The sequence below is a fragment of the Girardinichthys multiradiatus genome, chromosome 21, assembly GCF_021462225.1.
Source record: "Girardinichthys multiradiatus isolate DD_20200921_A chromosome 21, DD_fGirMul_XY1, whole genome shotgun sequence".
Taxonomy (NCBI): Eukaryota; Metazoa; Chordata; class Actinopteri; order Cyprinodontiformes; family Goodeidae; genus Girardinichthys; species Girardinichthys multiradiatus.
Genome location: NC_061813.1, coordinates 38,177,442 through 38,205,421, shown reverse-complemented (window position 1 = coordinate 38,205,421; position 27,980 = coordinate 38,177,442). Strand labels below are relative to the sequence as shown.

Sequence of the window (27,980 nt, the reverse complement as noted above, 5' to 3'; positions counted from 1 at the left end):
TTTTTATTAATTTGTTCATACTTCAATATGTTTCTGATTCAACTACGGCAGCAAACTGACTAAAGCAAAAGAAGCAAAAGACAAAAACCTTACCAGACACAGATAGAATATATACAATTGTAATCACGTTTTAAAAATGTTACCTTTTTGCAAAATGCTAAATAAAATTTGTGTAAATAAGACACAAAATGTGTTTTTTTTATGGCAAACTACTTCGTTTTTATGTTTTTGCACTTTAGAGAATATTCAGCAGATGGCACTTATTAGATCTGACAAAATGTTCTGAGCACATGATCCTAAATAAATATTTTTGAAGGAAGGATCTATATTTTTTAGGTCTTTTGTTAAGCAATATCATGCAGGTTATCAAACTTGCTAATCAGCAAGCTAACAACATCAAAATAAGCTAAATAAACTATAACTGACCCTATAGAGTAGATAACTATATTCTAGACTTTTCTGGAATTGTAATTTCTTGTAAAGCTTGAAAAAAACGTATTAAAACTTGCTAGATGGAGTTTTTGTAAATTGTTCTAACTTAAAGGCTAGTTAGCTAGTGATTAAGCTAGCTAATGAGCTGCCTAGCTTGATACCCCGTTAGCTAGCTTAGGTGGAAATGAAATTGGGGAACAGTAAACACTATCTGTCCCCCAACAGGTTTCTTCTGTTTTTGTGTTTTAGTCACATTTAAATGCTCCAGGTCCTTAAACAAACAATATCAGACAAAGAGAACCTGAGAAAATACAAAACTCAGCTTTTATATGAAATAATTTAAAGCAAACCTAACCAACATGGCACTATGTGGAAAAAAAGTAGCCCCCCCTTTAAAGTCTGAATAACTTCATTTTTTTGGACAGCTGGGTTTATGTTCACTAACCAAATCCACACCCGATTACTGCCGCACCTGCGCAATTAAGAAATCGCTTAAATTACTGGTGGCCAAACTTTTCGCCTCAATTCTGTTATATTCATATACCACCAATTGACAATAAATGTTGTCTCAAGGCAACTTCACATAAAAAAAAAGAATGACACATCATAGAACGTTCTGCAAAGTTTATTTTACAATTTAATGTACTTATTTTGAGTTTTTACAATAATGTGTCCTGCTTTAAATACTGAACAGTAAAATAAAGAAAGTCATGCTAAAAATGTTATTACATGAACTAAACCTGGCAAGCAGAAAAGACAAAGAACATGTGTGAATGTTGTTTAACTTAAAAATTCATGCATCAGTGTACCAGCCATATCCACGCTAAAGCATTAAGACATACAATATGTTAATGTGGATAAAACCCATGAATGTAGCATAAACAGGTACACACTTTGCTCAAGGATTGTCTTAAAAAGACCCTATATATTTAATATGGAGTAATTTAATGCACAGGTTCAAACAATGAATTGTAGAAGTGAACCCTGCAGGTCCATCCTTCTAACGTTATTTTATTTCTTAGATAAATTCAATGTTGAGTCTGGAATCACTTCTTCCCTCAGAAAAGAAACCCCCAGATTGCTGGAGAAGTAACGACCACAATCAGGTCATCAGTTCTGGTTTTGGCCGAAAGCCGGAGCTGTGTCTGTCAGGCGCTCGTTGACATCTTTTAACGTCATTATTTTAAGACAGCGGTGGAGGAGAAACATGACAGCCCACCTGGGATCTACTCTCTCATGGCGGTTCTTCAATCTACTAATAGATTTCACTGCCATCATCATGCTCCCCATTGCACAGGCATGGTTTACAGTGATCTTGAAGTTACAGAGTGTGAGGGACACGGATACACACATTATTGCACAATGTTGAGTATACACAGCTGTGAACTCTGGCATACTTTTACTACAACACACACACACAACCTACCCTGACTTCTTGTTACATGTGACAGCAGACCTCTGCAGTTTCTCAGGACTTTGTTACAGAATAAAAGAGAATGTCTGATTTACTCTGAGGTCTAAAATTTCCAAACTAGAAGCAACTCCATTCAGATTATAAAGCGTACTTTTACATAGAGCACAAAAAGATACCAAATCATCATTTTAAAAGAAAAAATATGGAAGACCTATAGACCATTTATAAACAGTGGAATAATTAGTCATAACAGATAACATTACTGCATTTTACTTTGGCAAAATATCAAATCATGAAGAATTCTTTAAGATATGTAGGTCAGGTTTGCGTTTCTAGGTACAGCTCTCTGGAAAAGGTTGAAAAACATTTACGATATCAAACCTGAAAATTTAGGCTCTTTTAATAAACAGCATCCAGAGCTTAATTAAAAAGAAATGCAGGAGTGATTTTTCTTTTTGTATTTAATTATTTATTACAAAGAACCAAAAATGAATGCTGTCTGACTGAACAAAAATAGGTGCTTTTTTCATTACGGTATGAGCAACCTGTTCTCCTTCCCAAGGAGAGTTCAAAGTGAGGTACTTGTGTCCAATCAGTACCTTGTCTGCAGCAGTCAGCAGTCAGAGACATCTCAGTTTAAGGAAAAACTCCAGATGAGGTCAAGCCAAACAATAACTCTGGAACTGTTTATCAAGGACCTTCCAGCATCTGCAAAAATTTCCTCCCGTTCGAACAAACACTACATTGAATACATTATTTTTATCCCCAACTGAACACCATTCATATTGTTTCGCTTACCAATCAAAGCCCCTCCTTGTTGCTATACGTAAATCCAATCTAATTCCCTAAATAAAAGTAATGTTATATCTGATCATGTAATCCCTCATTATTAAAGTCTTGGGAGTTGTTGTCTGATTGAATTATTGAAAAAATTGTTTCAGCTGCAATATACACTGAGAATACAGTTAACAACGCAACGCAGTTGAGATAACAGTGGAAATAAAATAAACAAATGTCTCATGCAGAAAAAATAAAGCGTAAAAATACTGAAGATAGAATTCACTTCAACTAGCAGTTTTGAGCTTGATTTGTTTCAAATGGTGGATTTTTAATTATTAGTGGACTGAGTTCTGAGTACCTATTAGCTTTAATCACCGTTAGCTTGAGTTGCCATTAGTTCCATCAGTTCCAGAGTGACTTTATAAAAGGTAGGTGTACGATGGTTCCTGTGTTGTGTCTGGAGGATGAGTGATAGCTGCAGTATTTTGTGATGTTGTGAAAGCATATGATATTTTGTAGAAAGTTCTGATGATAAAATTGTGAGGAATGGGGATTGAAGGCAACATGTTCAACTGGGTAATGGACTTTCTTACTGGGAGGGTGAACACGAAAGTTAGACAAAACATTGATATTAGACTTTATAATACTCCTTTAGAGAGGGCTGGTGGCTTTTGTTTGTTTTGGATGCAGTTCGATTGTAGGTTGACATGGAGAGAACATGTGAAAACGGTATCATAGGAATGTAAAAACAAATTATTAATGTCATTAGGTGCCTGGCTGGATTGAATTGGGGGACAGATTTTCAGTCATTGAGATAAATTTATGTGGCAATGATCTGCAGCAGACTGGATTTTGGATGTATGGTGTATGAACCTGCAGAATAAGATTCAGGCCAGAGCTCTTAGTTTATGCATGGGTGCAGTTCGGTCAGCAAAGGTATGTGCCTTCCAGGTGGAGGGAGGAGAAATACCTTTATGGTTAAGGAATAAATCAGTTAATGGCTAATTGATTGACTTTGGTTGACTTTGAAGGGGTATACAAGTAAGCATCCGGCTAAAAAGATATTGAAACTGTGTTGACAGAGGAGTATGCAAATTTTGCGTGAAAGAAGAAGCAACTGAATTATCAGCAAACAGACTTGACATGTGTCCAAATGTATTCTGGAAACATGTTCCAATTTGGAAAATACATGGAACTCTTGCAGATCTGACGTTGCTGCATAATAAAGCAAAGGATAAAGGTGTTAATTTAGCTTAAGCCTATTACAGTCATATAGATAGGAATTACAATGTTATTAACAAATATATACAGATGGTTCAAAATATCTTGACTGGGAAAACTAGGGTTGCAATAGCAATCCCAGTTTTTCAAGTGGCATATTGGAGAACTACAGATGTGTTAAGTGTATATGCAGTAGAGCTTGCAGCACTGTTGATTGCAAAAGGATGGGCTTTCGAGAGTAATGCAAATAACATCTTGATATGCAATGGTTCTAGTTCTGTTGTGGATCTGTTGAATCCGGGGTTGCAAGACATCATAAAAACCTATTGCATGAAATGTGCCAGGTTAACTTTTGGTTGGTGAGCAATGGGGAAAAAGTTGGGTTTTATGGGTACCTGCTCACTTAGGTAGAGTAGGGTTTGAAAGAGCACATAGAATAACAAAGGAGGCAGAACAGAAGGATGAGGCGCACTTCAATATCTTTTTGGCAAGAGGGGAATTGAAGGGTCGTATTAAGAAGGAGGTAGTTAAGATCTGGCAACATTACTGGAGCACAGATAATTCCATAAGCCGGAATGTCAGACTTCCAAGTAGGAAAGTTCAACTGGAATGACCCCGAAGGTCAGAATTATCAGTTAGAAAGTCAGGGCAACATGACCATAACCTACTTCCGCATTCAAGATGGCTGCTACTCCCATCGATAGTAGTAAAACGTTCTTACTTTGATAGTTTTTTGTAGTTCTTTATTACGTATGCAACATTTAGTCAGTCACACATGTACTACTTTTCAGTGTTCATAAGACGAGATGTTTCAATGCTGTTTATGTGCATGTAATACCGTGTCGAACAGTGTTATTGTTGTAAGCCCGCAATTACATTTGCTAGCAATACAGACAAAAACTACAACTCGGAGATGACGTAAACTCAGACTTCCCAGTTCTGATTTCTGAGGTTAATGGAACGCAGCATAAGGGCAGGCATTGAATCAGGGTTCAAGAAGATGTTGTTGTGATTAAAGATAAGGCTGTGGGTAGGACACAACAGGTGGTTTTTAGCAGGCTAAGAGCTGGGTACACATAGCTGAATAAATCTCTGCATTTCATTGGTAAGAATCAAACTAGTTAAATGTTTTCACTACAGGCTGAAAATAAAAAGAGAGAAAACACGTAATGTTTTAAGTATTACATTAGACATTTCATCTTTATAATGTGGTAAATATACCTGTAAATCATTATATTTGAAAAATGCCACACTGATCAAAATCAGTAAATTACACAAGTAATTAGGATTCCCATCAAGTTAGAAGTCTTTTAAAGCAGGCTTAGTAGCTAGCAGTGGTAAAGCACTTCAGCATGACCAGAAATCACATCAGTGTTTGCAGGAAGATACAGAAAGCCCTTGTCCTTTAGATTTCGGAAATGATCGCCTTTTATATAACAAACATATGTACAAATGCTTTCTTTACCACTGGTTTGAAAATTTTAAGCTAAAGGTGTGCTCCTACTGGGAAAGAGGCCAGGCTGCTCATATGCTCATGAATATAATAAAAGGCAATAAGTACTTTGAACTTTTGGACATCACCATTAGATCAGGTCTCGCAAACTGTTGCTTTGTGGCCTATACAACACCCTGCTGGGTTGAATTTTAAGTAAACTAATGCAACCAAAAACCAGTTAATTAAAACACACAAATAAATCATAAAATATGCAGATAAATGAACTAATTAAACATTAAATTAACTAAAATGCACAAGAATATGCATTTACGAATGTATACATTTTTAAATTGTGCAGACAATAAAGTAAAACACTGCTTCATTAGGTATTTTCTGTCCAGTTAATGACTTTCTTTTTACTATGTATAAGTGAGTTAACTTTTTTTAAATCCAGTGTAAATTTAATTTACATCTAAAAAGTTTTTTTTATAAATTTCAGAATAAATAAAAAGGCCATAAATATTTATTGCTTACCTCAAAATGTTGCTATGTAATAATATTTTGGTCATATAAATATCTTGTTTTGGTTTCTCCTCTGTTTTCAATAAAATATTAAGATCCAGTGAATTGTTTTAAAGTATCTCTAAAGCAGTACATCAACTTATCACGTCTGTTTAAAGCTGTGATGTTCTGCTCCTTTATGGGTCATGGGCTTTATTAAACCAATCTAAAATTCAAGAAAGAGCAAACCAGATTTGTGGAGCAGCTTCTTTGCTTATAGGTTCTGGTCCAGCCAGTGGATGTAGTTCCTCATGCTTCGCTGTCCAACACTCGACATCATTGGCAGGTTTGCAAACACCATGCAGCCATGGAAACCGTCCTCATAATGGTCACTAGTCACCTCAACGCCAGCGTCTCGTAGGCGTCTGCCATACATCAACCCGTCATCCCTCAGCACGTCAAACTCACACGTCATCACATACGCTTTGGGCGTTTTACCCAGAACCCCCTGCTCTGCCAGCAATGGTGCCGCCCTCACATCTATGAGCCCTGGCACCTTGTCCACCACGCCTGGTGATCCCTTTTTTTTAACAACCGGCTTAAAGTTCTTCTTGCGCTCGGCTGGCAGCAAAGCGGTCCAGTTCAGTTTGGAGCGGGTCGCGGCGCTGATGGCTGGCTGGTCCAGAGAGCTATGATTGTTAACCAGCAGGAGGGGTTCAAGGGCTGAGTCAGCACCCAGGTACTGAAGCCAAAAACGAGCCATATAAGGCCTGTAGAGGATAGGCACGGCCTGGTTCTGCTGATATGACGGGGTGTGGAAGTCGAGAGCCTGCAGCACAGGGTAGATCAACGCCTGGGCTTTGAACTTTACTTTCAGAGAGATGTCCGAGCTTAGCTGCATGAAAAAAATGTATAGGTTTAGATAAAGATTCAGCTGAGAGGACATTCTGACACAAACTGAACTGAAACAACAGAAAATTAAACAAATCACATGACAATACGTGCTGTATTGCACTCCCAACCAAATGTTCTTGGCAGACAGATCTTAATAATCACAGCTACAATGCTAAACTAACTACCATGCTAATTATGCTGCTAAGCATGCTAACACACATAGCATGCGATATTTTACACTACAAAAGCTCTTAAAAATAAAATGTTTAATAAAAATATAATGAAATTGACATTTTAAACAGGCATTAAAAAACATTTGAGTTTTATTTGATTGATTGGTAAAGTTGTGGCGCTCTGTTAGCAAGACCACATCAAGGATACATACTGTAAATAAATAAATAAAAAGATTTTAATCTTTCAACTCTATCAACAAGATGGATACCTAAAAACTTTACAAGTGTGAGTTGCTGCAATCTTGCTTCATATGGTATGAAAATATAGTTTTTTCTCTGTCCATACCAGTTACGATACGAAGCATAGCTAGCATGCTAATTTTGTAAACCTGCTTGCTAGCATGCTACTTATCTTATTATTATTGTAGTACATTTACGGTAAATGGACTGAATTTATTTTGCATTTTTCCAGTCATACCAATCACTCAAAGCAATCACACTCACAAATGCTCACACATTCATACACCTATACATCGATTGGTAGGCAACTTGAGGTTAAGTGCCTTGCCCAGCGGCATATCGACATTTGGCAGGAGGAAGCTGGAACTCACAACTTTCAGTTTGCAAGATGTCTACTCCCCCCATCGAGCCACAGTAACCTCCAGTTAGCTTGCTATGGTTAGCATATTAGAGTTTTTTACTTAACAAAAGCTCCTAAACTGAAAGGTTTTATTTAAAATTAATACAATTATTGAATTGCGCCACTTAAGGTCGCAGCAGGTTGGAGTAGGTCTGTTACTTTTCATTCTGATTGATTCTTTTTTGGAAACTCAAATTCCTCTTGTAGTGGATACAGTTGATTTTTTTTTTTTTGGACAACTGTCCTCTCAGGTGTCGGATGCTGTGCAGCTGGGAGGATTTTTCCTAATATTTTTCTACTTTTGGACATTTGTTATGATTCATTGCCATGGCAACGGGGTTGTTTCTTACAAGCGGGAGCAGCTGATTAATATCTCCAAAGCTCAAATAATACTTCAACTACAACCCTAAATCTCTGATGAGTTGAAAAGAAGATGCCGTGGATGCAGAGCAGGAGCAAAGAAAAGAGAGAAGGAGGAAGTTAAAACCATCTTTTCTGTCGATCATGATGGGCAATGTGAGATCGTTGGGAAACAATTTGGATGAACTCCAAGCCCTACAAAGGACCCAGGATGCAGGATGATAGCCCCAACTGCAGCGTCTCTCTGCTTGGCTTTCTAACAATACAAACAAACAGAGATTTAGAGAGGAGCGGCAAATGTAAAGGAGGTGGATTGGCAGTACTTGTGAACAACAGATGGTGTAATCCAGGACATGTAACTGTGAAGTGTCATCTCTGAAGTCCAGTTATTGAACTGTTAGCAGTAAGTTTTCATTCATATTATTTACCCAGAGAGTTCACCAGTGTTATTTTGCCAACAGTTTGCATTCCACCTTCCGCTGTTCCCGACCCTGCATGTGATCCCATCAGCTCAGTTGTTGCTAAGCTACAAACACAACACCCCAATGCGTTTGTGGCAATATCTGGTGATTTTAACCATGCTTCACTCTCTGCCACACTTCCAACGTTTCAACAGTTTGTCAGCTGCTCTACCCGAGAAAACCAAACATTGGATTTGTTTTATGAAAATGTCAAGGACTCGTTCATTTCTACACTAGGAATCCCTCTAGGCAAATCAGATCACAAACTTGTTTTTCTCTGCTCGAAATATAAGCCCCTTGTTCAGAGACAACCTGTAATAAAGAGGATTGTGAGAAAATGGTCACAGGAAGCTGAAGAAGCCCTGCAAGGTTGCTTTGAGGCTACAGACTGGGATGCACTGTCAGCCACATGGAGAGGACATCAATGCCATGACTGAGTGTGTAACCGACTATATAAACTTCTGTGTGGATAACATCATCCCCACCAGAACCGTGAGATGCTTCCCCAATAACAAACCTTGGATCACCAGTGACCTGAAGGACCTGCTTAACAAGAAAAAAAGAGCCTTCAGAGAGGGAGACAGAGAATTATTGAGGAGTTAACAGAAGCAACTTAAAGTCAAGATAAGAGACAGCAAGTAGGTGTACAAGAGGAAGCTGGAGAGCAAGCTCCAGCAAAACAATATCAGAGATGCGTGGTCAGGGATGAAGATCACAGGCTTCAAGAAGAAGGATGATCAGACCGATGGAGGTCTGGACAGAGCCAATGAACTGAACACATTATTCAGTAGGTTCAGTTAAGAAACAAGCTCAGCATCCTCCTCTCCTGCTCACCGCCAAACAGACATCCCACCCTCCTTTGACCCACAGGACCCACAGCTGTCCAGTAACACGTCAAATGTTTTATCTTCCACCTCAGACCTAGACCCTTCTGTTTCTACATGTTTGCCTTCAACCATATTAGAAGATGCTGATACTCCCTTGGCCTCCCCCTTCCACCTGTGTGTCTGGAAAACTCAGGTGAAGATGCAACTGGAGAAACTGAATCAGAATAAGGCTGCAGGTCCAGATGGTGTCAGCCCTAGAGTCTTGAAGGCCTGTGCAGAGCAGCTCTGTGGGATTCTGTGGGATTCTTAGCCTGGCCCAGAAGAAGTTCCAGTGTTGTGGAAGACCTCCTGTCTTGTTCCGGTACCAAAGAAAACTCATCCATTGGTCCTCAATGACTATAGACTTGTTGCCCTGACATCCCAGGTTCTAGACAGATTCCTGTTGGCCCACCTGAGTAAGCAAACAAGAAACTATCAGGACCCCCTTCAGTTTGCTTATCGCTGTGGAGTTGGAGTTGAAGATGCCATCCTACACCTGCTTCAACAAACCCTTTGTCATCTGGACAAAACCAGCAGCACTGTGAGGATCATGTTCTTGGATTTCTCCAGTGCATTTAATACAATTCAACCTTATTTCCTTTGTCAGAAACTCCAGAAGACTCAGGTGGAGGCCTCAACAATCGCCTAGATCAAAGACTACTTGACAAACAGACCACAGTTTGTGAGACTGAAGGGTTGTGAGTCTAACCAGGTAGTCAGCAGCACAGGAGCACCACAGGGGACGGTACTCTCACCATTCCTTTTCACTCTGTACACCTCAGACTTCCAGTACAAGACAGACTCCTGTCATCTGCAGAAATACTCGGATTCTGCAGTCGTGGGGTGGATCAGAGATGGACAAGAAGCTGAGTACAGGAAGGTGGTGGACTGCTTTGTGGCATGGTGTGAAAACAATCATCTCATCTTGAACGTGACTAAAACAAAGGAAATGATTGTAGATTTTAAGAGAAACAGGAATAAGTCAAAAACTATTTCCATCATGGGAGAAGAAGTGGAGGTGGTGGAGGAGTATAAATACCTCGGTGTTCACCTGGACAACAGACTAGAGTGGAGATGCAACTGTGAAGCCATCTATAAGAAGGGACAGAGCAGACTGTACTTCTTGAGGAAGCTTAGGTCCTTTGGTGTTTGCAGCAAGATGCTGCAGATCTTCTATAAGTCTGTTGTGGAGAGTTTGATCTCTTCTCCATCATCTGCTGGGGAAGCAGCATCAGAGCCAGGGACTTAAAAAAGCTCAACAAGCTGATAAAGAAGGCTGGTTCTGTTCTGGGGACTCTTCTGGAACCTCTGGAGATCATTGTGGAAAGACGGATTCTTCATAAAATGAAGAACATTATGGAGTACCCTGAGCCTTGTAGCTTGTCCTACAACAACAGTGTCTTCAGTCAGAGGCTTCTTCAGATCTGCTGTAAGACAGACCTCTACAGGAGATCCTGCCTGCCCACAGCCACCAGCATCTACAAAGGCTCTTTAAAGAAACCTTCATAATGAGCTACAACAACATTTAATTTCCCTTTGGGATTAATAAAGTATTTTTGAATTGAATTAAAAAGATGCAAACAAAAAGACTAGGGTCTTCTTTTGCTTTTTATATTACTTCCAAATTGCCAGGTTATCTTGTAATGCTTGTTAAATGTTAAAGTCCTTGATCAATATCTCAGCAGGCTTTAATCACACCTCAGTGTCACTCTCACCAATTTCAGACGTTCTTTCTTTTATTTGTTTAGACATGTTAACTTTGATGTATAAATCACTCAAGTATAAAAAGGCACTTAAACACCAGGGATTTTTGGATTAAAACAGACATTACGTTTTACTTGCTAAACTGGTTAAGTGAGTACATTAGCAGGACAATGCCCAGGATGACTGCTTAAAAACTAACCGTAAAATACGTTTTAAATGTTGAAATTTTGCCACAAGTGTCAGTTGTCAGTTTTCAGGTTATATGTTACCTATTATTAGAAAATGTTGATGTTTGCTGTTTACTTAAGCTAGCAATCCAACTCTGCAACTTGGTTTTAGAGTTACTGTCTGCATGTCAGAATTTTTGGCTTAACAGAAGAAGCTCCTAAAACTAAAAAGGTTTATTTAAAATATTATAAAATAGATAATTATATAATATTGGTCATGAGACTAGAGTCTTTTGTTGAGTTTTATTCTGCCTCCAAGCAGAGGGACTTTCTAGTAATCTTTTAAAGTGTTTTTGACCGGTTCTTGAGATTTTCTCAAGATCTTTCAGTTTTTTGTTGGACTTCGCTTTTTTGTTCCAGTGCCTGACTATGTTAGGGGAGTACTTTTTTTTGTTTGTTAACTCACTTACCTTTGACCTATAAATCCTTCACGGAACAAAATATTACCTAATCTCACACGATGAACCACTGTTGTGTTGTCACATAACAATTTAACAAAGAACCAGATTTAAATAGGATATTTAGTCTCTTTGCAGCCAGTCACAAACACACAATTTGTTTCTTTAGTTAAAGCTATGAAAAACAGCAATAATGATATTATTTTGACAGAGACTGGGTGAAAAAGACTCAATCTCTGGAAGCTCCATTTATTGTCTCAAACTATAGTCATAAACAACAATAAGTTTTTTACTGCCACCACATGGGAGAAAATGCATTCGCACATTTAGGTAAAATATCAGTTCTCGAAGTTAAATAACAAGATAATAGAAAAGTAAATTAAAACATGCATCTGCCTCTCTGAAATGTTAGTGTTTGGTTTTCTACCTCCTGTGCCACAGCAGCAGCCAGGTTTCCTCCAGCGCTGTCTCCAGACACACAAACTCTTTTCGGATCGATGCCGTACTGCTGCATAAGCTCATCAGACAGGAAGACCCGCGATGCCACCAAAGCATCATAGTACTGATCCGGGAACACGGCCTCGGGAGCAAGGCGGTAACTATAAACAGGATAATTGAAGTATGATAGTATTGTCAGTTGAAATCATCAGACTTTTCTTGTTTATATTTAAGTTTCTGGGCCAAAATCATCTCACTGCTCTCATCAACTGAACAAGCTCTTTGTTTGTTGCATAGCTGTTTTCCAGGAGAGTAATTCACCATGAAGTTAAAGATAAAAAACTTCCTGTTTCATAAAAGTCAGGACAGCCACAACAGTACCGCCGTTAGCAAGAAAAAGAAATTAACATGACTCAATAAAATAGGGCTTTCATTGGAATATTCTTTCATTTAAAATTTGCTGATTTAATTCCTGACACTGACTCGACAGACATGACGACAGCGTCCAGATCCGCCGCCATTTTCCGACAAAGAAGGTCATAGGAGCGCATCCCTGCAAAACAAAATACAAATGTTACTAGATGTTACTACTTCAAACACCAATGAAATATGTAAATAAAATTTAAATCCAATCTGTAACAAACCTCTGCATTCTACACTCCCTGGCCAAAGAAAAAGTAACCACCTGGATAATTACCAGACTTGGATAATTACTGCAAGGGCGATTATGTTTCAGCTGGCAACAAGTTATTTAATCCCAACTGGTACAATGAGTTTCTTCTCATTTCTTAAATAACCACGTCGAAAGTCATGGAGAAGATCTCAGTCGGTTTCAGAAGGGTAAAATCATCGGCATGCATTAAGCAGAGAAAACATCTAAGATTGCAGAAACGACCAAAATTGGGTTAATAACTGTCCAACGCATTATTAAAAACTGGAAGGATAGTGGGGACCCATTGTCTTCGAGGAAGAAATGTGGCCGGAAAAGAAATCCTGAATGATTGTTATCGGCGATCACTTAAATGTTTGGTGAACTCAAATCGAAGAAAAACAACAGTAGAACTCCGGGTTATATTTAATAGTGAAAGTAAGAGCATTTCGACACGCACAATGTGAAGGGAACTCATGGGATTGGGACTGAACAGATGCGTAGCCTTAAGAAAACCACTAATCAGTGAGACTCACTGAAAAAAAAGGCTTCAAATTGGTTGGGAGCATAAAGATTGGACTCTGGAGCAATGGAAGAAGGTCATATGGTCTGATGAGTCCAGATTTACCCTGTTCCAGAGTGATGGGCGCATCACGGTAAGAAGAGAGACAGGTGAAGTGATGCACCCATCATGCCTTGTGCCTACTGTACAAGTCTGTGGGGGCAGTGCTATGATCTGGGGTTGCTGCAGTTGGTCAGGTCTGGGTTCAGCAGCAGTATGTGTTCAAAGAATGAGGTCAGCTGACTACCTGAATATACTGAATGACCAGGTTATTCCATCAATGGAGTTTTTCTTCCCTGTTGGCACGGGCATATTCCAAAGGCCAGGATTCATCAGGCTCGGATTGTGAAAGAGTGGTTCAGGGATGCATGAGACATTTTCACACATGGATTGGCCACCACAGAGTCCAGACCTTAACCCCATTGAGAATCTTTGGGATGTGCTGGAGAAGGTTTTGCACAGCGGTCAGACTCTACCATCATCAATGCAAGATCTGGGTGGAAATAAATCTTGTGACATTGCAGAAGCTTATAGAAACAATTCCACAGTGATTGCGTGCCGTAATCAAAGCTAAAGGCGGTCCAACGAAATATCAGAGTGTGTGATCTTTTTTTTTTGGTGGTGACTTTCTTATTGTCCAGGCAGTGTATAATTATTTATCATTTCCAAGCATGTAAGGGAACAGCTAGTGTAGTGAGGTGGACAAAAACAGGAAAATGATGCTATTTATCAACACTATTTCCTGAAAATTAGGCCCATCTATAAGTGTGACAATGTAGTTTATACAAATGTAAGTGAACTCAATATATAGTGGACCAGAGTTCATAATCAACATAGTGAATACAACGTGCCCGTATCATCAACCCTCCACCACCCTGCTTTCCCTTAATTATGAGGTGTTTGGTTTTCTCCTAATGGTCAAGCATCTCTACTTTGTTCCAGAAGTGTAAGGCCTTGTTTGCACGACAACAATCTGTTGAAAATGTCTACATTACAATATTTAATTACAATCTCCGTTCACATGGCAACAGTAGACATGAACATAGTGTAATTCCCCCGCCATGCCACTAGTATGCTGTATGTTCTTTGAAACTCAACAATATGCGCAAACACATCCTGCTTATAAAATGGGGGAGAAAATTAACAATTGTTTGAAAACCATCATTAAATTTAGCAGCACATGTACTCTGCCATCTGCCATTATTACTGTTGATATCTTCTTCTTCTGTGGTTTTAAACTGGTCGGCAGTCGCTATGTTGTGTGCGTTTGCATTAATTCCTACGGATACAGTCACACTGTGCATGAGCCGGGCGTCCCCATAAGAAAAATAAAATTTTCCCTGTTTACACAACAGTGGAGACTGGGACGTTATCAAAAAACTTTCCACCAGAAAACGTTGTGTAAACACGGCCTGAGAAGAAACATGGAAACACTATTGGGACAGCGTTTTGTTTATACTTGTCGGCAGGACAAACTCAAAAGTAGCACAAATTAATGATATCTAATCGGACACATTTATGGACAGAACATACCTGGGGCCTTTAAGCTTCACTTGAAAAGCATCAGCTTATGCTTGACTCAATCAGTGAAGGGTATCTAAAAACCAGCCCAAATCAACATCCTTCCTCTACCGTGCTTAACATTAGGTATGAGGTATTTGTGCTGATATGCGGGGTGTTTGGTTTTCTGCCCAAAAATCTCTACTTTGCTCTCATCTGTCCAAGAAATCTTGTGTTTCACTCAGCTGCAACTTTGGAAAACTACATCACACTGAACCTAAGCTGTGTTGACAGATTATCTTTAGAGAGGCTTTCACCTTTAATCCTTCCAAGCATGACCTTAAATATAATCACACTAACTCAGGCCTGTAGAGTCTGAGAAGCAGGTTTTAGGTTGCTTTTTTTGTTATTTGTCTGGTCACTGTAGGTGCTGGGATCTTGGGGTGAGTGTGTTGGGACGTCCACTTCTGGGAAGATTATCAGTTTCGTAGAAGTTTTGCACTTGTGTATAATATTTCTCTATGTAAAATGATGGACTTCAAAAGGTTTGTAAATGACCTTATAACCCTTCTCAGAATGATGGGCAGTAGCCATTGCTCCTGTAAGGTCACTGATGATGTCTTACACCTTGGCATTGTGTTCACACACAGCTGCATGCTGCCTTTAAAAACATGTTTACAGTTGATGGTGACCAGTTGATCAGTGTATGATTAACAGATCCTTTATTTGACAATGTGCTGATACAGTGAAGGATACCTTTTTAAACATGTCTAAAGCTCTAGCTTCATCTTCATACAGAAGTTCATGATTTTTACCCAACCACAAACTTATATGCTTTGTTGAATTCCAAGCCAAACTGCAGGTGTTCCTAATTTAAAACATGCGACAAAAGAGTAAAACCATAAAGGCATCACATTAAAAAAAGAGGTTAATGTTCTATACTGGCCAGCCAAAAGCTAATTAAACACAATCAAACCCACTTCCGCTGGCAAGCGCCCAGCCTCCTCCGTGGAAATAGATGACTCCTCTTCTCAGCCTGCTTTCCCCCTTCGGCTGAAACACTCGGGTGGGGATGCCTCCCAGTGTGGAGTCAGTCACGTTCACGGCTGAACAAGAGCGAGCCTCTATCACCTCCACCCAGGACACCACCCGGTTCAGCAGGTGAACACGGTGGCACACACCCAGGGTGTGAGCCGCGTCACTCTGAAATGCACAAACAAGCCATGTTCATCACTTTTTAATGATGCCGAGGGGTTTGCAGGGCTGTACAAGAGCATCTCAAAAAATATGTTTATCACCAAACTGTTTATTTCAGTAATTGAGATGAAGAAGTGAAAATCATCTTTATACATTCTTTACACACAGAGTGAGACATTTCATATGTTTATTTCTGTTAGCTTTGATGATTATGAGGTATTATTAAATCATACCACTGACAAAGGGATTTGTAATACAGAAATGTTCTGTCATGACCATGTTTGGTCTTAAAAAGTTATGGGGAAGACTGCTTACTTGTCCTGCAGACAGTCATCAACAGCCTCCACAAGGAGGACAAGTCACAAAAGGTCATTGCTAAGGAGGGTGGTTTTAACAGAAGCCTGTATTCAATTATATAAGTGGATAGTTGAGTGGAATAAAAAACTGTGGTAGAAAAAGGTGAACAAAGAACAGTTTCTGGGACTCTGGGGGAGCTTCACGAGGCGTGGACTGAAGCTGGACACAACAAACTGACCCAACCTAAACCCAACAGAGAATCTCTGGGCTACGGTCAAGCAGAAGATGATGGACACCATACACCAGACCATTGATGCAGTAATTCATTTAACAGGAGCCCCGACTAATTATTAAGTGAGTGTACAGTACAATACATGGACATACTTTGCAGGAGGTCCTCATTTTTGTATTGATAATTGCTTGTTAGTCTGAAGCAAAATTCTAATTCTCAGAAAAACTGATTTTTTGGGTTTTAATCAAATGTAAGCCATAATTATTAAAATAATCTGAAATACATCACTAAATGGAATAAATCTATACAAGTTTCACTTTTTGAATCATTCATCCATTTTCTATATTCCTCCATAGTGGGTCACGGAGGAGCTGGCGCCTATCTCCAGCAGTCTACGTCCGAGAGGCGGGGTACACCCTGGACAGGTCATCAGAACTTTTTGAATCAAATTAATAAAATTATTAATACAACTTAACCAAAACTAAACTTTTAGTGATGTTTAAATTTAGTGAGATTCTTTAATGGGGAAACCTGTGTCGTCTACTTTATGTGGAACCTGTTTTCCTTCTCAGGGTGTCAAACTGGGCCTCTGACAGCACATGTAAGACCTGTTGCTCTTTAGATACAAAGATCTAGGAACGGCATCTGCTGCTGAGAGGCATTAACATGTTAAACAATAGTCTGTGCCCTGACGTGCGTTTCTGTTGAAGCACAGAGCGCAGTTAGAACCATTTTTCTTGTTATTCCTGCCAACTGCACTACACTGTGGTTTCTGTTGGTGTTGGGATCTCTTCAAAATAAAAATTTATTAAAGAACATAAAAACATGAACAATTGTCCTAATTAATTTTTATTTTACAGCAGTCATGTGACCGTCCTCTGGTTGTTGCATTGAAACTAAAGACGCACCACTCAGCCGACTAATCTGACCAGCAGGTAAAACACGGTAAAATCTGACTTTTAAGATGTTCATAAAATGCAACACAAGTCAAGATTTGCACTTCTTTCAGTCTGTAAAATGCACAATCAGCAAGTTATTTTATGCACTTCTTCAAGTTCAGTAAAAAGCAGATAAAGGTAATTGACAGATGCATTGAGATGATCATGTAATTCCTTAATTTTCTGTTGGCATCAAGAATCCTGCAGGCTGTTTTTTGTTATATTTAACAAATTGGCTTCCATGTTTTAGTGCTTAAAAAGATATTCAAACACCAAAATACAGGATTTCTGCTATTTCTAAAAAAGTTATAAGACGTTTTTAATTTCATAATCCTAATTTAAGACTTGAATTTGTATGTTTCTTGCGTATGTATCGCATGTATTGGTTCTGTTATTGACTTTGCAGTCATTTGTTTTTTGCTATTCTCCCAGAGAAAGTCAGCTGTTATTGCACAGCTACAATACAAAGTGCCATTGGGAAGAAATTTGCCCCCTGACTTTCAGCATTCCTGTGAAATATATTCTGTTTCCCAAACCGTCCTATTTTATTTAGGCAATTCAAATGTAAACATTTACCCTGCTAGAAATTACAGAAAACCCCAAGGAAAAAATGGGAGCTGGTTGTAGCCAGACCGGTGCATGTCTAACGCAAACAAGCTGCGGTTCTGGTCCAATACTGCCTACAAAAGGCCAAAAGAACCACAAAGATCTCCATATTCTTGTACACGGCATTTGTTTTTGCACAAATAAGAAAAAGAAACACAAATCAGGATTTTCGTCTCTATTTTTGACGTTTAGGTTTTTCACTGTTTATTTTTGTCACAGCTTTGTAGGCTTTTCTTAATTAATGTTTTTATTTAGTTTATTCTGTTTGCTTCTACTTACTGCTATTGTGATCTATTCAAAACTATACATTTTTGCAATAATAAACTAAAACTATTGTTAAATGTACAATCCAAACAATTAATGGGAAAATATATGCTTAGGATGTTCTATAAGATAGCTCAACATTAATTTACCTTTACTTGTCTGTCACATTTTAATAGTGATTTTAAACCAACTTTTAGGAACAATCGACATGCAGTCCCTGGACCATAAGCAGGGTTCTGCGTCACCTGCGCGGCTTTAATCCGTAACACTGGATCCCTGCGGGGGTTCGGTACCTGTGCCTCCAACCTGTCCGCCGGTGTTGCATCACATTCAGCTCAGCGCATCTCTCAGCCACCTACCGCCTGCATGAAGCTCCGGAAGAGCGCGTCCAGGAGCATCAACTTCCACGGCTCGCTCACGCCGCTCGGCAGCGGCAGGTACACGTAGTAGGCGGCCGCCGCCAGCAGCACGGCCCCGGCCAAACGGAGCCTCATCACGGGGAAGGATGAGGAATGAACCTGCTCGGGAGGATCATACGGCACTGCCTACTGTCAGGTCGCCAACGGTCCGGGAGGAGGGAGCAGGGCAGGGGAGAACTCCTTCAGGGATCAACGAAACACGGAGGAATGACCCCGATTTTAAAATAAAAGCACAAAATAACGCTGTGATTGACATTTTTTACAACAGTGGAAGCCACTTTGACTCTTAATTTGAAAAGCTCATGCCGGAAGTTATTCAAGCCTTGCGTAAGGATTTTGCTCATGGGAGTTGTAGTTCTTATGATAAACCGGCCCTTAGGAAAGTAACATTTAAGCTTTACATTTATCTCTGAAGCCAGAACTTGAATCTAGGAATGAAATCACACCAAACTGATTTTGTTTTTCCAGTTCCAAGGCAGAAAGCTTTGTCACAGAGTGGCTATGGCCCCCGAAACCAGTTACCAGGTTAAAGTTCTTCATGCATTTAGGCATTTAAACACCATTGTTGTACAGTGCTGTGTTTGTGACTGATTTAATCAGATAGAAACCATCAAACATTTAAGTAAACTGTTTATTTTCAGCTTTCGAGTTTTATGTGCATAACAGCCATTTTGGATTTGGATTTGGAGGTTGGGGTTCAAACATGAAAGAGTACACACCAGATTCTCCAAGCAGTAGCTGCCCTGTATATAAGATACATCTATCTATTTATAGGAAGAAGAAAAACAAGACCAGCTATTTCAAATGTATTTTTTTTTGTTGTTGAAAAAAATACATTTGAAGTAGCTGGTCTTGTTTTTCTTCTTCCTTTGGTTTTATTGCAGATTGCAACCAAGTTTTTAAGGTGCATAGTGCCACCTACTATATCAGAGTATGTAGCCTGAACTATGTTCGATGGGGTTACTTTATATCATGAAATAAATGAATAGTAGGATAGGTTATCCTGAGCTATCTCTAGTTATGCTGCTATAGGCTTAGGCTGCTGGAGGACATAATGAGGACATAATGACCACTTCCACCCTCTTTGCTAGATTCTCACACTACTCTCCAATTTTGCATTATTTGCTGTTATTTCAGCTTTTAACTTTATGTTCTCTCTCTTTTCTCTTCCTACAAACTACACCTGGCCTGGCTCTGTGTCTACCTGTGACACCTTTCTGGAGAGGGGCATCATCCAAGCTTCTGCTGGCAACAACTTAATGCTCACCCTCTACCAATGATCCACATGACCCTGTCTTTCAGTGTTTAACCCTTTCTCTCTCCCAGACATAGATACTGACTGAGCTTCTACTGTGACTAACTCTATGTGCTCTCTTTCAGACTCTGACCTTGAAAACTGGCTCAGAGTTTATCTGTTCTTTCTTTCTAGCTGAAACGACTAAAGGAGCTACATCCATTAATATTTACTTTTCCTTCCCATAGAAAGTACTCCTGGATCAGTGCTTCTTTGTTCTCTTTGTGTCTCTGCTCTGTTTTCTCAAACCTCCAGTTGGTCGTGGCAGATGGCCGCTCACACTGAGCCTGATTCTGCTGGAGGTTTCTTCCTGTTAAAAGGGAGTTTTTCCTCTCCACTGTCGCTACATGCATGCTCAGTATGAGGGATTGCTGCAAAGTCAACACCAGTGACTGTCCACTGTCTCTACATGCTCATTCAGGAGGAGTGAATGCTGCAAGTCACTGACTGGATGCAATCTGCTGGGTTTCCTTAGATAGAAAAACTTTTTATCCAATTTGAATAAATAACTGAATCTGACTGAACTGTTCAATGGTTATGATTAATTGGAATATATGTACCTGACTTTGTGAAGAACCTTGAGACAACATGTGTTGAGAATTTGCGCTATATAAATAAACTGAATTGAATTGAATTGAATAGATACATCAGAGTAGCTGCTGAATTAATATTTCAGGATAAGATACAATAACTTTTATTTTGAACATTTAAAATATAAAACAACAAAAGTCTAAATTATGGTTCAGAAAATAAACAAAGCAATCTGTTCTTTTTTGTTATACATTTATATTTCACCATACCTGAGTTCAAATGAACCTTAGTAAATGCAAAATGCAGTTTTCCATTGATAGTTTAATTCTTGATTCTACAGCTCTGGCAGTAACCAGGCCTGGGTATGGTAACTGAAATTTCACTCAGCTTTTCATAAAACTGTGAGGTGATTGCCTTTTTACAGAGTTTTTTTCCTGTTCATTAATGACTAAAATGATTTGAAAACTGCATTTTTTACTTATTCAGGTAATCTTTGTCAGACATTCAAGTTTGTTTGATGATTTAAGACATTTCAGTGTCAAAAGAAAAACAAACGTAGAAGAAATCTGTAAGATACAAATACCTTTCACTGCATTAAATATGTATATATAGACATAAAAATATGCAGATGCATATATTACTTTTTTCTTTAAAGGGGTGTCTACAAATAAACATGGGCACAGATTGCCTTAAATCAAGGCTCATTCATCAACAGACACATAAACCAATACAATACAATGTTTAATAATTAATATTTCATTGTTCCCTGTTGTCAGAGGAAATCTTATTTACATTTATATACAGTTTCCATATTTTGATAGTCTTGTTAAGATTAGACTTTGGAGGTGCAACCTTCTTCTACAACCATAACCCTCCTCTGTCGTTTTTGCCAGTGAACATTTTCATCATGTTTCCCACCAGCAGGTTATAACTGACCTTATATTTTAAAATATGCAGTTTGATATTTAACCAGATCTACAAATAACTTTATTTAATATATTATTTGTTTTTCAAGTTTGTTCATAATTGGCTACATATCAGTCTCACGTCCATTATTTCCAAACATCATACATTTAGCTTTAATCAATCTGAGTTATATGTAGTTTTTTTTCTATCAAACTGTCTTTTTCATTAAGTTTTTGAGTGATTACTCCCAAAAACTGCTGTAAGTTTTCTAATTACCAATCATAGTTGTGTAGATTTGATGTTTGACAGACACTTTGATTTAAAAAATAGAATCCATTATTACCAACACTAACCCCTGGAGGACAGCACTAGTAATGCCCAACTATTTTGAACAATGTTCTCTCATCTTCACAAATTGTTACCTCTTTATCAAATAGGTTTTGATCCAAACAAGAGTCTTCCAATGCAATATTTACCTATTTCTAAAGGTTTATACTTTCTTTGGTCACCAATATTTGTGTTTCAGTTATTTAACTCGGTAGATGTTGATCTGGTTGTAAACCCGTGTTGATTGTCATTTAGGTTATGTGTTTTGCAATAAATTTTATTCTATGTCAGTTTCTCTCGAAGTAAAAAGTCAAGAAAATGGCCAAACTTTGTCAAGTGGTACTCATTTTCACCTGCATAAAGGGGTAGAACTTTAGCAACTTTCTTTTCAGCTATATGATTACTGGACAATTAATAAAAAGCCATGTTTATGAATGAAACTGATCCCTAGAAGATCTCAGCACACTGTTGTTTAAATTAGAATGTAGACAGAATACCCCTCGTAGTTTTGACATTCAGCAAACCTCTCTTGTAAGATAATTAGCCACACCTGCCTTCAAACAATGACACCTGTTTTCATTTACCTGGACAAGGCTGAAGGGAGAGGTATAAAAGGTTCAGATTTGAATCAGTGGTATACATTTTTCTCACTAATTAGGTTGGCTGGTTGGGCAGCAGCTTAGAAGTCATTGGATTTGTCAACTGTGGTTGACATTATGGGGTTTCTGTTAAGGTATGTGTCACACTGTGGAATAAGTTAAATAGGTTTTGTTTGTTTAGTTTTGTCTTTTAACTGGTTTTTTTTCCATCCTAGATTGGTGGTGGCCTCCTTGCTAACAGTGGAGACATGGAAAGTAAAAGGTAAAGTTGTTTAAGTGTGACTTGTGTAAATTTGATTGTGTATTGCAACAAAGACTTAATCTTGTCTGCTTCTCATCAGCTTTATATATGCCTTCAATGGCTGTTGAGCCAGTCTTTCCAGTTGGAAATCCAAGCAAACCACACACCACCCTAGAAGAGCTGAGCTATGCACCATGGCTTCCAATGCCTCCTTTAGCCCTACCCCAGCAGAAACCAGACATTGATGAGCATCAGTTTCCTAATGAGCCCAAATTCCCACTAGGTCTAGTCCATGAGGTCCACCGACCAATGCTTCCTTTTGAGCCAAAATACCTAGTAGGAGGTCCAATCCCTCAGGTCAAGCCACCATGGTTTCCAGGAAAGCCTCCTTGTTCGTTTGTGAGTCCAGCAAGTCCTTGCAGGCCACCAGTGTACCCTGTTGAGCCCAAATACCCAATAGGAGGTCCAGTCCCTCAGGTCAAGCCACCATGGTTTCCAGGAAAGCCTCCTTGTTTGTTTGGGAGTCTAGCAGGTCCTTGCAGGCCACCAGTGTACCCTGTTGAGCCCAAATACCCAATAGGAGGTCCAGTCCCTCAGGTCCAACCACTAAGGCTTCCTGTTGAGCCCAATTACCCAATAGGAGGTCTAGTGCCTCAGGTTGTGCCACCACAGTTTCCAGGAAAGCCTCCTTGTTCAACTGGGAGTCCAGCAGGTTCTTGCAGGCCACCAATATTCCCTTTTGGGCCCAACTACCCAATACAGGGTCCAGTGGGCCATGGACTTGAGCACTTGCTTCTGGTCAACTTGGAGCCTCCAAAAACCCATGAAGATCCCTTCTACCATGGGTATCCACCTAAGAGTCTTGGCTGTTGGAGCAAATGGCCATTTCTACCCTCAAGGCCTTGCTAGTTAAGGGCTTCAGAAGGTTTGTACTATGATACAGTTATGAAGGATAACTTTAGTTAATTGATGCATTCTAATCTTCAATTTTCTTTTAAGGTCCAGCAGCAGTAAAGATTCTGAATGATATTTTCTTTTCAAAATAAAGAACTCTGTTTAAACATGCATAAAGTGGCTGTTTGTGTTTTTTTTTTTGTTTTTTTTTGGAAGTTCCCATTCATGCAAAAAATCCCTACTCAATCTGGCTTTAAAGTATAAACTGTAAAAAAAAAATAAAATAAAATACTGCCAATACCAGGGATTTACTCAACTTGAGTGAGTTGGGACCAGTGGTTATAGAGCCTTGCAGCCTCTGGGAGGATGGATCTGATAATGCTGCTTAGTGCTCCTAAGATGCAGGAGTTGATCAATGAAGGAAATCTATCTTCCAGGAAAAACCTCGTTGTTGCATTTCTTTTGAAAAGTCTAGGAAAGTTTGGAAGTTTTTTTTTTTTGTAACTATACATTGCAATAAACTGTCACTGAAGTCATAACTACTCAGCAAGTACTCTGCAGTGTATTGAGGGGAAACCAGTATCTTATTTCAGATACTGTCATATAAACCAGCCAATATTAAAATAAAATGGGCTGCTACCCTTGACTTATTTTTGGGTCTTTACACTTAAGCTGTGTTTTTGTGATTTTATTTTTGCAGTGATTGACTTTAAAGCACTACCTTGAAATGTGATTCTTCTGGTAGGTGGCAGTGTATTTTATTGCATTCAAAAGTTAATGTTAATTTTTGGAAGAACATATTAAACAATTCTGGTCAGTCACCATATCCACACTTTACTTTGATTTCCTGGCTAACTAGTGTTAGAATAGTTGGGCTGTTTGTTGGGAAGTAAGTTGGAAGCAGACAAGAGATGGGTTCCCACTCCAGGAACCTTTCCAATGACCAGTGTAGTTTATCTCCTGACTGCATTTCAGCTGCAGGAACCAGGGCCAAATCAAACAAAAAGGTAGAAATCTACCCTGATAATGATAATGACCCTGATTACCAGCTTGGACTTTTGGATTGACTTTGAGTGGAAGGTGGAGTTTTGTAAGGGGATGGTAAGCATTTGGTTGAATATCACCAGCATTCTATTGCATCTCCTGCTCTGCAGATTTTTCTGTTTAAACTTTAAATGACACAACAGGAGTTCTGAGTATTTGTTTGCAAACACAATAGATAAATCCAGATACCCATGCTGAATATCAGCGCTTTGATGAAAGGAAGAGTGAACTTCTGCTTTCAGTCTCATCACAAACATATAGTAACATTCTAACTGAGGCCCTTTTAAGTCATTTGAAATGGTAAAATTAAACTTTCTTAGAGCCTTCATAGAGCAGAGTTCCAGGTTAAAGCAATCCCAACTGTTCATCACTCACCAATTTTTAGTTTGTTTGGGAAGACAAACTGTTGCATCAGCTGTGTGTGGTTATCTGTCAGAAGAGACAAATCTCACAGGCTTTAATTATTAAAAATCTATGGATTATTACAAACTTCATTTGGGTTAAAACTGACTTTAAGTTTCAGAGCTTAATCGCTATAGAATTGTCATAAATTATGTATTTTGGTAGTTTATCATAATCCTGATCATAACTCTTTTTTTCACTTTTTTCTGTAGTAGGTTGTTGGGATGGGCGAAGTTCACTCAAAATCCATGCTACCTACACATTTCAACAGTTTGTAGTGGAGTCTGTGACTCTTGACCATAATTACAGGTCCTTCTCAAAATATTAGCATATTGTGATAAAGTTCATTATTTTCCATAATGTCATGATAAAAATTTAACATTCATATATTTTAGATTCATTGCACACTAACTGAAATATTTCAGGTCTTTTATTGTCTTAATACGGATGATTTTGGCATACAGCTCATGAAAACCCAAAATTCCTATCTCACAAAATTAGCATATCATTAAAAGGGTCTCTAAATGAGCTATGAACCTAATCATCTGAATCAACGGGTTAACTCTAAACACCTGCAAAAGATTCCTGAGGCCTTTAAAACTCCCAGCCTGGTTCATCACTCAAAACCCCAATCATGGGTAAGACTGCCGACCTGACTGCTGTCCAGAAGGCTACTATTGACACCCTCAAGCAAGAGAGTAAGACACAGAAAGAAATTTCTGAACAAATAGGCTGTTCCCAGAGTGCTGTATCAAGGCACCTCAGTGGGAAGTCTGTGGGAAGGAAAAATTGTGGCAGAAAACGCTGCACAACGAGAAGAGGTGACCGGACCCTGAGGAAGATTGTGGAGAAGGGCCGATTCCAGACCTTGGGGGACCTGCAGAAGCAGTGGACTGAGTCTGGAGTAGAAACATCCAGAGCCACCGTGCACAGGCGTGTGCAGGAAATGGGCTACAGGTGCCCCATTCCCCAGGTCAAGCCACTTTTGAACCAGAAACAGCGGCAGAAGCGCCTGACCTGGGCTACAGAGAAGCAGCACTGGACTGTTGCTCAGTGGTCCAAAGTACTTTTTTCGGATGAAAGCAAATTCTGCATGTCATTCGGAAATCAAGGTGCCACAGTCTGGAGGAAGACTGGGGAGAAGGAAATGCCAAAATGCCAGAAGTCCAGTGTCAAGTACCCACAGTCAGTGATGGTCTGGGGTGCCGTGTCAGCTGCTGGTGTTGGTCCACTGTGTTTTATCAAGGGCAGGGTCAATGCAGCTAGCTATCAGGAGATTTTGGAGCACTTCATGCTTCCATCTGCTGAAAAGCTTTATGGAGATGAAGATTTCATTTTTCAGCACGACCTGGCACCTGCTCACAGTGCCAAAACCACTGGTAAATGGTTTACTGACCATGGTATCACTGTGCTCAATTGGCCTGCCAACTCTCCTGACCTGAACCCCATAGAGAATCTGTGGGATATTGTGAAGAGAACGTTGAGAGACTCAAGACCCAACACTCTGGATGAGCTAAAGGCCGCTATCGAAGCATCCTGGGCCTCCATAAGACCTCAGCAGTGCCACAGGCTGATTGCCTCCATGCCACGCCGCATTGAAGCAGTCATTTCTGCCAAAGGATTCCCGACCAAGTATTGAGTGCATAACTGTACATGATTATTTCAAGGTTGACGTTTTTTGTATTAAAAACACTTTTCTTTTATTGGTCAGATGAAATATGCTAATTTTGTGAGATAGGAATTTTGGGTTTTCATGAGCTGTATGCCAAAATCATCCGTATTAAGACAATAAAAGACCTGAAATATTTCAGTTAGTGTGTAATGAATCTAAAATATATGAATGTTAAATTTTCATCATGACATTATGGAAAATAATTAACTTTATCACAATATGCTAATATTTTGAGAAGGACCTGTAATACCGTTATGGTCAGATTTGAATGTTTTTAATCGCATTCTGGACTGAGATCTGTGTCTTCTGATCACAGCAGCACTACTGCAGCTGAAGACCAGAAATCTACATAAAGGGCCCAGTTTATAAGCCCAAAGCTGAAACGCATCCCTTAAAATCCTGGGTAGCTATAAGGTCCCAGGCAATGAAGATCCAGAAAAAAAACATCCAAGAACTTATAGTGGAAATGTGCTTAAAATGTATGCTAACAGCAGTAATTTAACATTGTTCAAATTGTACAAAATCATGCCAAGTTTACCAAAGAGAGCTGAGAATGTTGGGTACTGTTCCATTTTTAAAGGAAAGGTAAAAAATTGGTTTAATAGTGTGTCATTTGTGTTTGTTTTTTTTGTGAGTTGTTGGTTGGAAATAATTTCATACAGGTCATTTGCATGGCTAGCATTTTTATACTGACTAAATTTATTCATAATATTGGTACTGGTGCCACTGCTTCCATTGGTGCTTATATATCTAACACCAATATTGCCAAATATTGGTGTTATATATATATATAAAGCAGTTTTCCTAGCATCTGCAGCCCAATAACAGATAACAGTCTGTTTCTAAATTCAACTCCAAGATAAAATTGTTTGTGGAAACATGGATGTTTTTAGTGTTTCTGCATCATGTGAGGCAGATTTTTTGCATCAGCTGTCAGATTCAAAATCGATGAAATCATTCAGGAGCTTGAGCTGAGCTGTCAATCAGCAGCAGCAGTTTTATATGTGGGTTGGAGGGATCAAACTCTGTTTAATTATGTTAGTGCTCGTTGTCTTCTGTTTTATCCGGGACCGGGTCAAGGGGGCAGCAGACTCAGCAGAGACACCCAGACACCTCCTCCAGGGGGAGCCCAAGGCGTTCCCAGGCCAGCCGAGAGATAGTCCCTCCAGCGTGTCCTGGGCCTCCTCCCGAGGAAGGCGTCCAGGAGGCGTCTGGTATAGATGCCCGAGCCACCCCAACTGGCTCCCCTCGATGTGGAGGACCAGCGGCTCTACTCCGAGCCCCTCCCGGATGGCCGAGCTCCTCACCCTATCTCTAAGGAAGTGCCCGGCCACCCTACAGAGGAAGCTCATTTCAGCCGCTTGTATCCGGGATCTCGTTCTTTCGGTCATGACCCAAAGTTCATGGCCATAGGTGAGGGTAGGAACGCAGACCAACCGGTAAATCGAGAGCTTCGCTTTTT

General features: G+C 39.4%; 2 protein-coding genes across 2 annotated transcripts; one reads left to right on the top strand and one right to left on the bottom strand.

The window, feature by feature from the left end:
* Nucleotides 1–1,041: 1,041 nt before the first annotated feature.
* On the bottom strand, nucleotides 1,042–18,973 carry LOC124858324 (neutral cholesterol ester hydrolase 1-like). Its single transcript, XM_047350317.1, has 5 exons — nucleotides 18,549–18,973; nucleotides 15,636–15,858; nucleotides 12,428–12,497; nucleotides 11,934–12,105; nucleotides 1,042–6,678 (listed from the first exon to the last, which is right to left on the bottom strand). Exons 1-5 carry the CDS (start codon nucleotides 18,681–18,683, stop codon nucleotides 6,058–6,060), a joined length of 1,221 nt encoding a protein of 406 aa, XP_047206273.1. The 5' UTR covers nucleotides 18,684–18,973; the 3' UTR covers nucleotides 1,042–6,057.
* A 3,278-nt stretch (nucleotides 18,974–22,251) lies between these two features.
* Nucleotides 22,252–23,573, top strand: LOC124858280 (proline-rich extensin-like protein EPR1). The gene is made up of 4 exons (XM_047350260.1): nucleotides 22,252–22,399; nucleotides 22,481–22,527; nucleotides 22,607–23,431; nucleotides 23,506–23,573. The coding sequence occupies exons 1-3, from the start codon at nucleotides 22,383–22,385 to the stop codon at nucleotides 23,413–23,415; spliced, it is 873 nt and encodes a 290-aa protein (XP_047206216.1). The 5' UTR covers nucleotides 22,252–22,382; the 3' UTR covers nucleotides 23,416–23,431; nucleotides 23,506–23,573.
* Nucleotides 23,574–27,980: the final 4,407 nt, after the last annotated feature.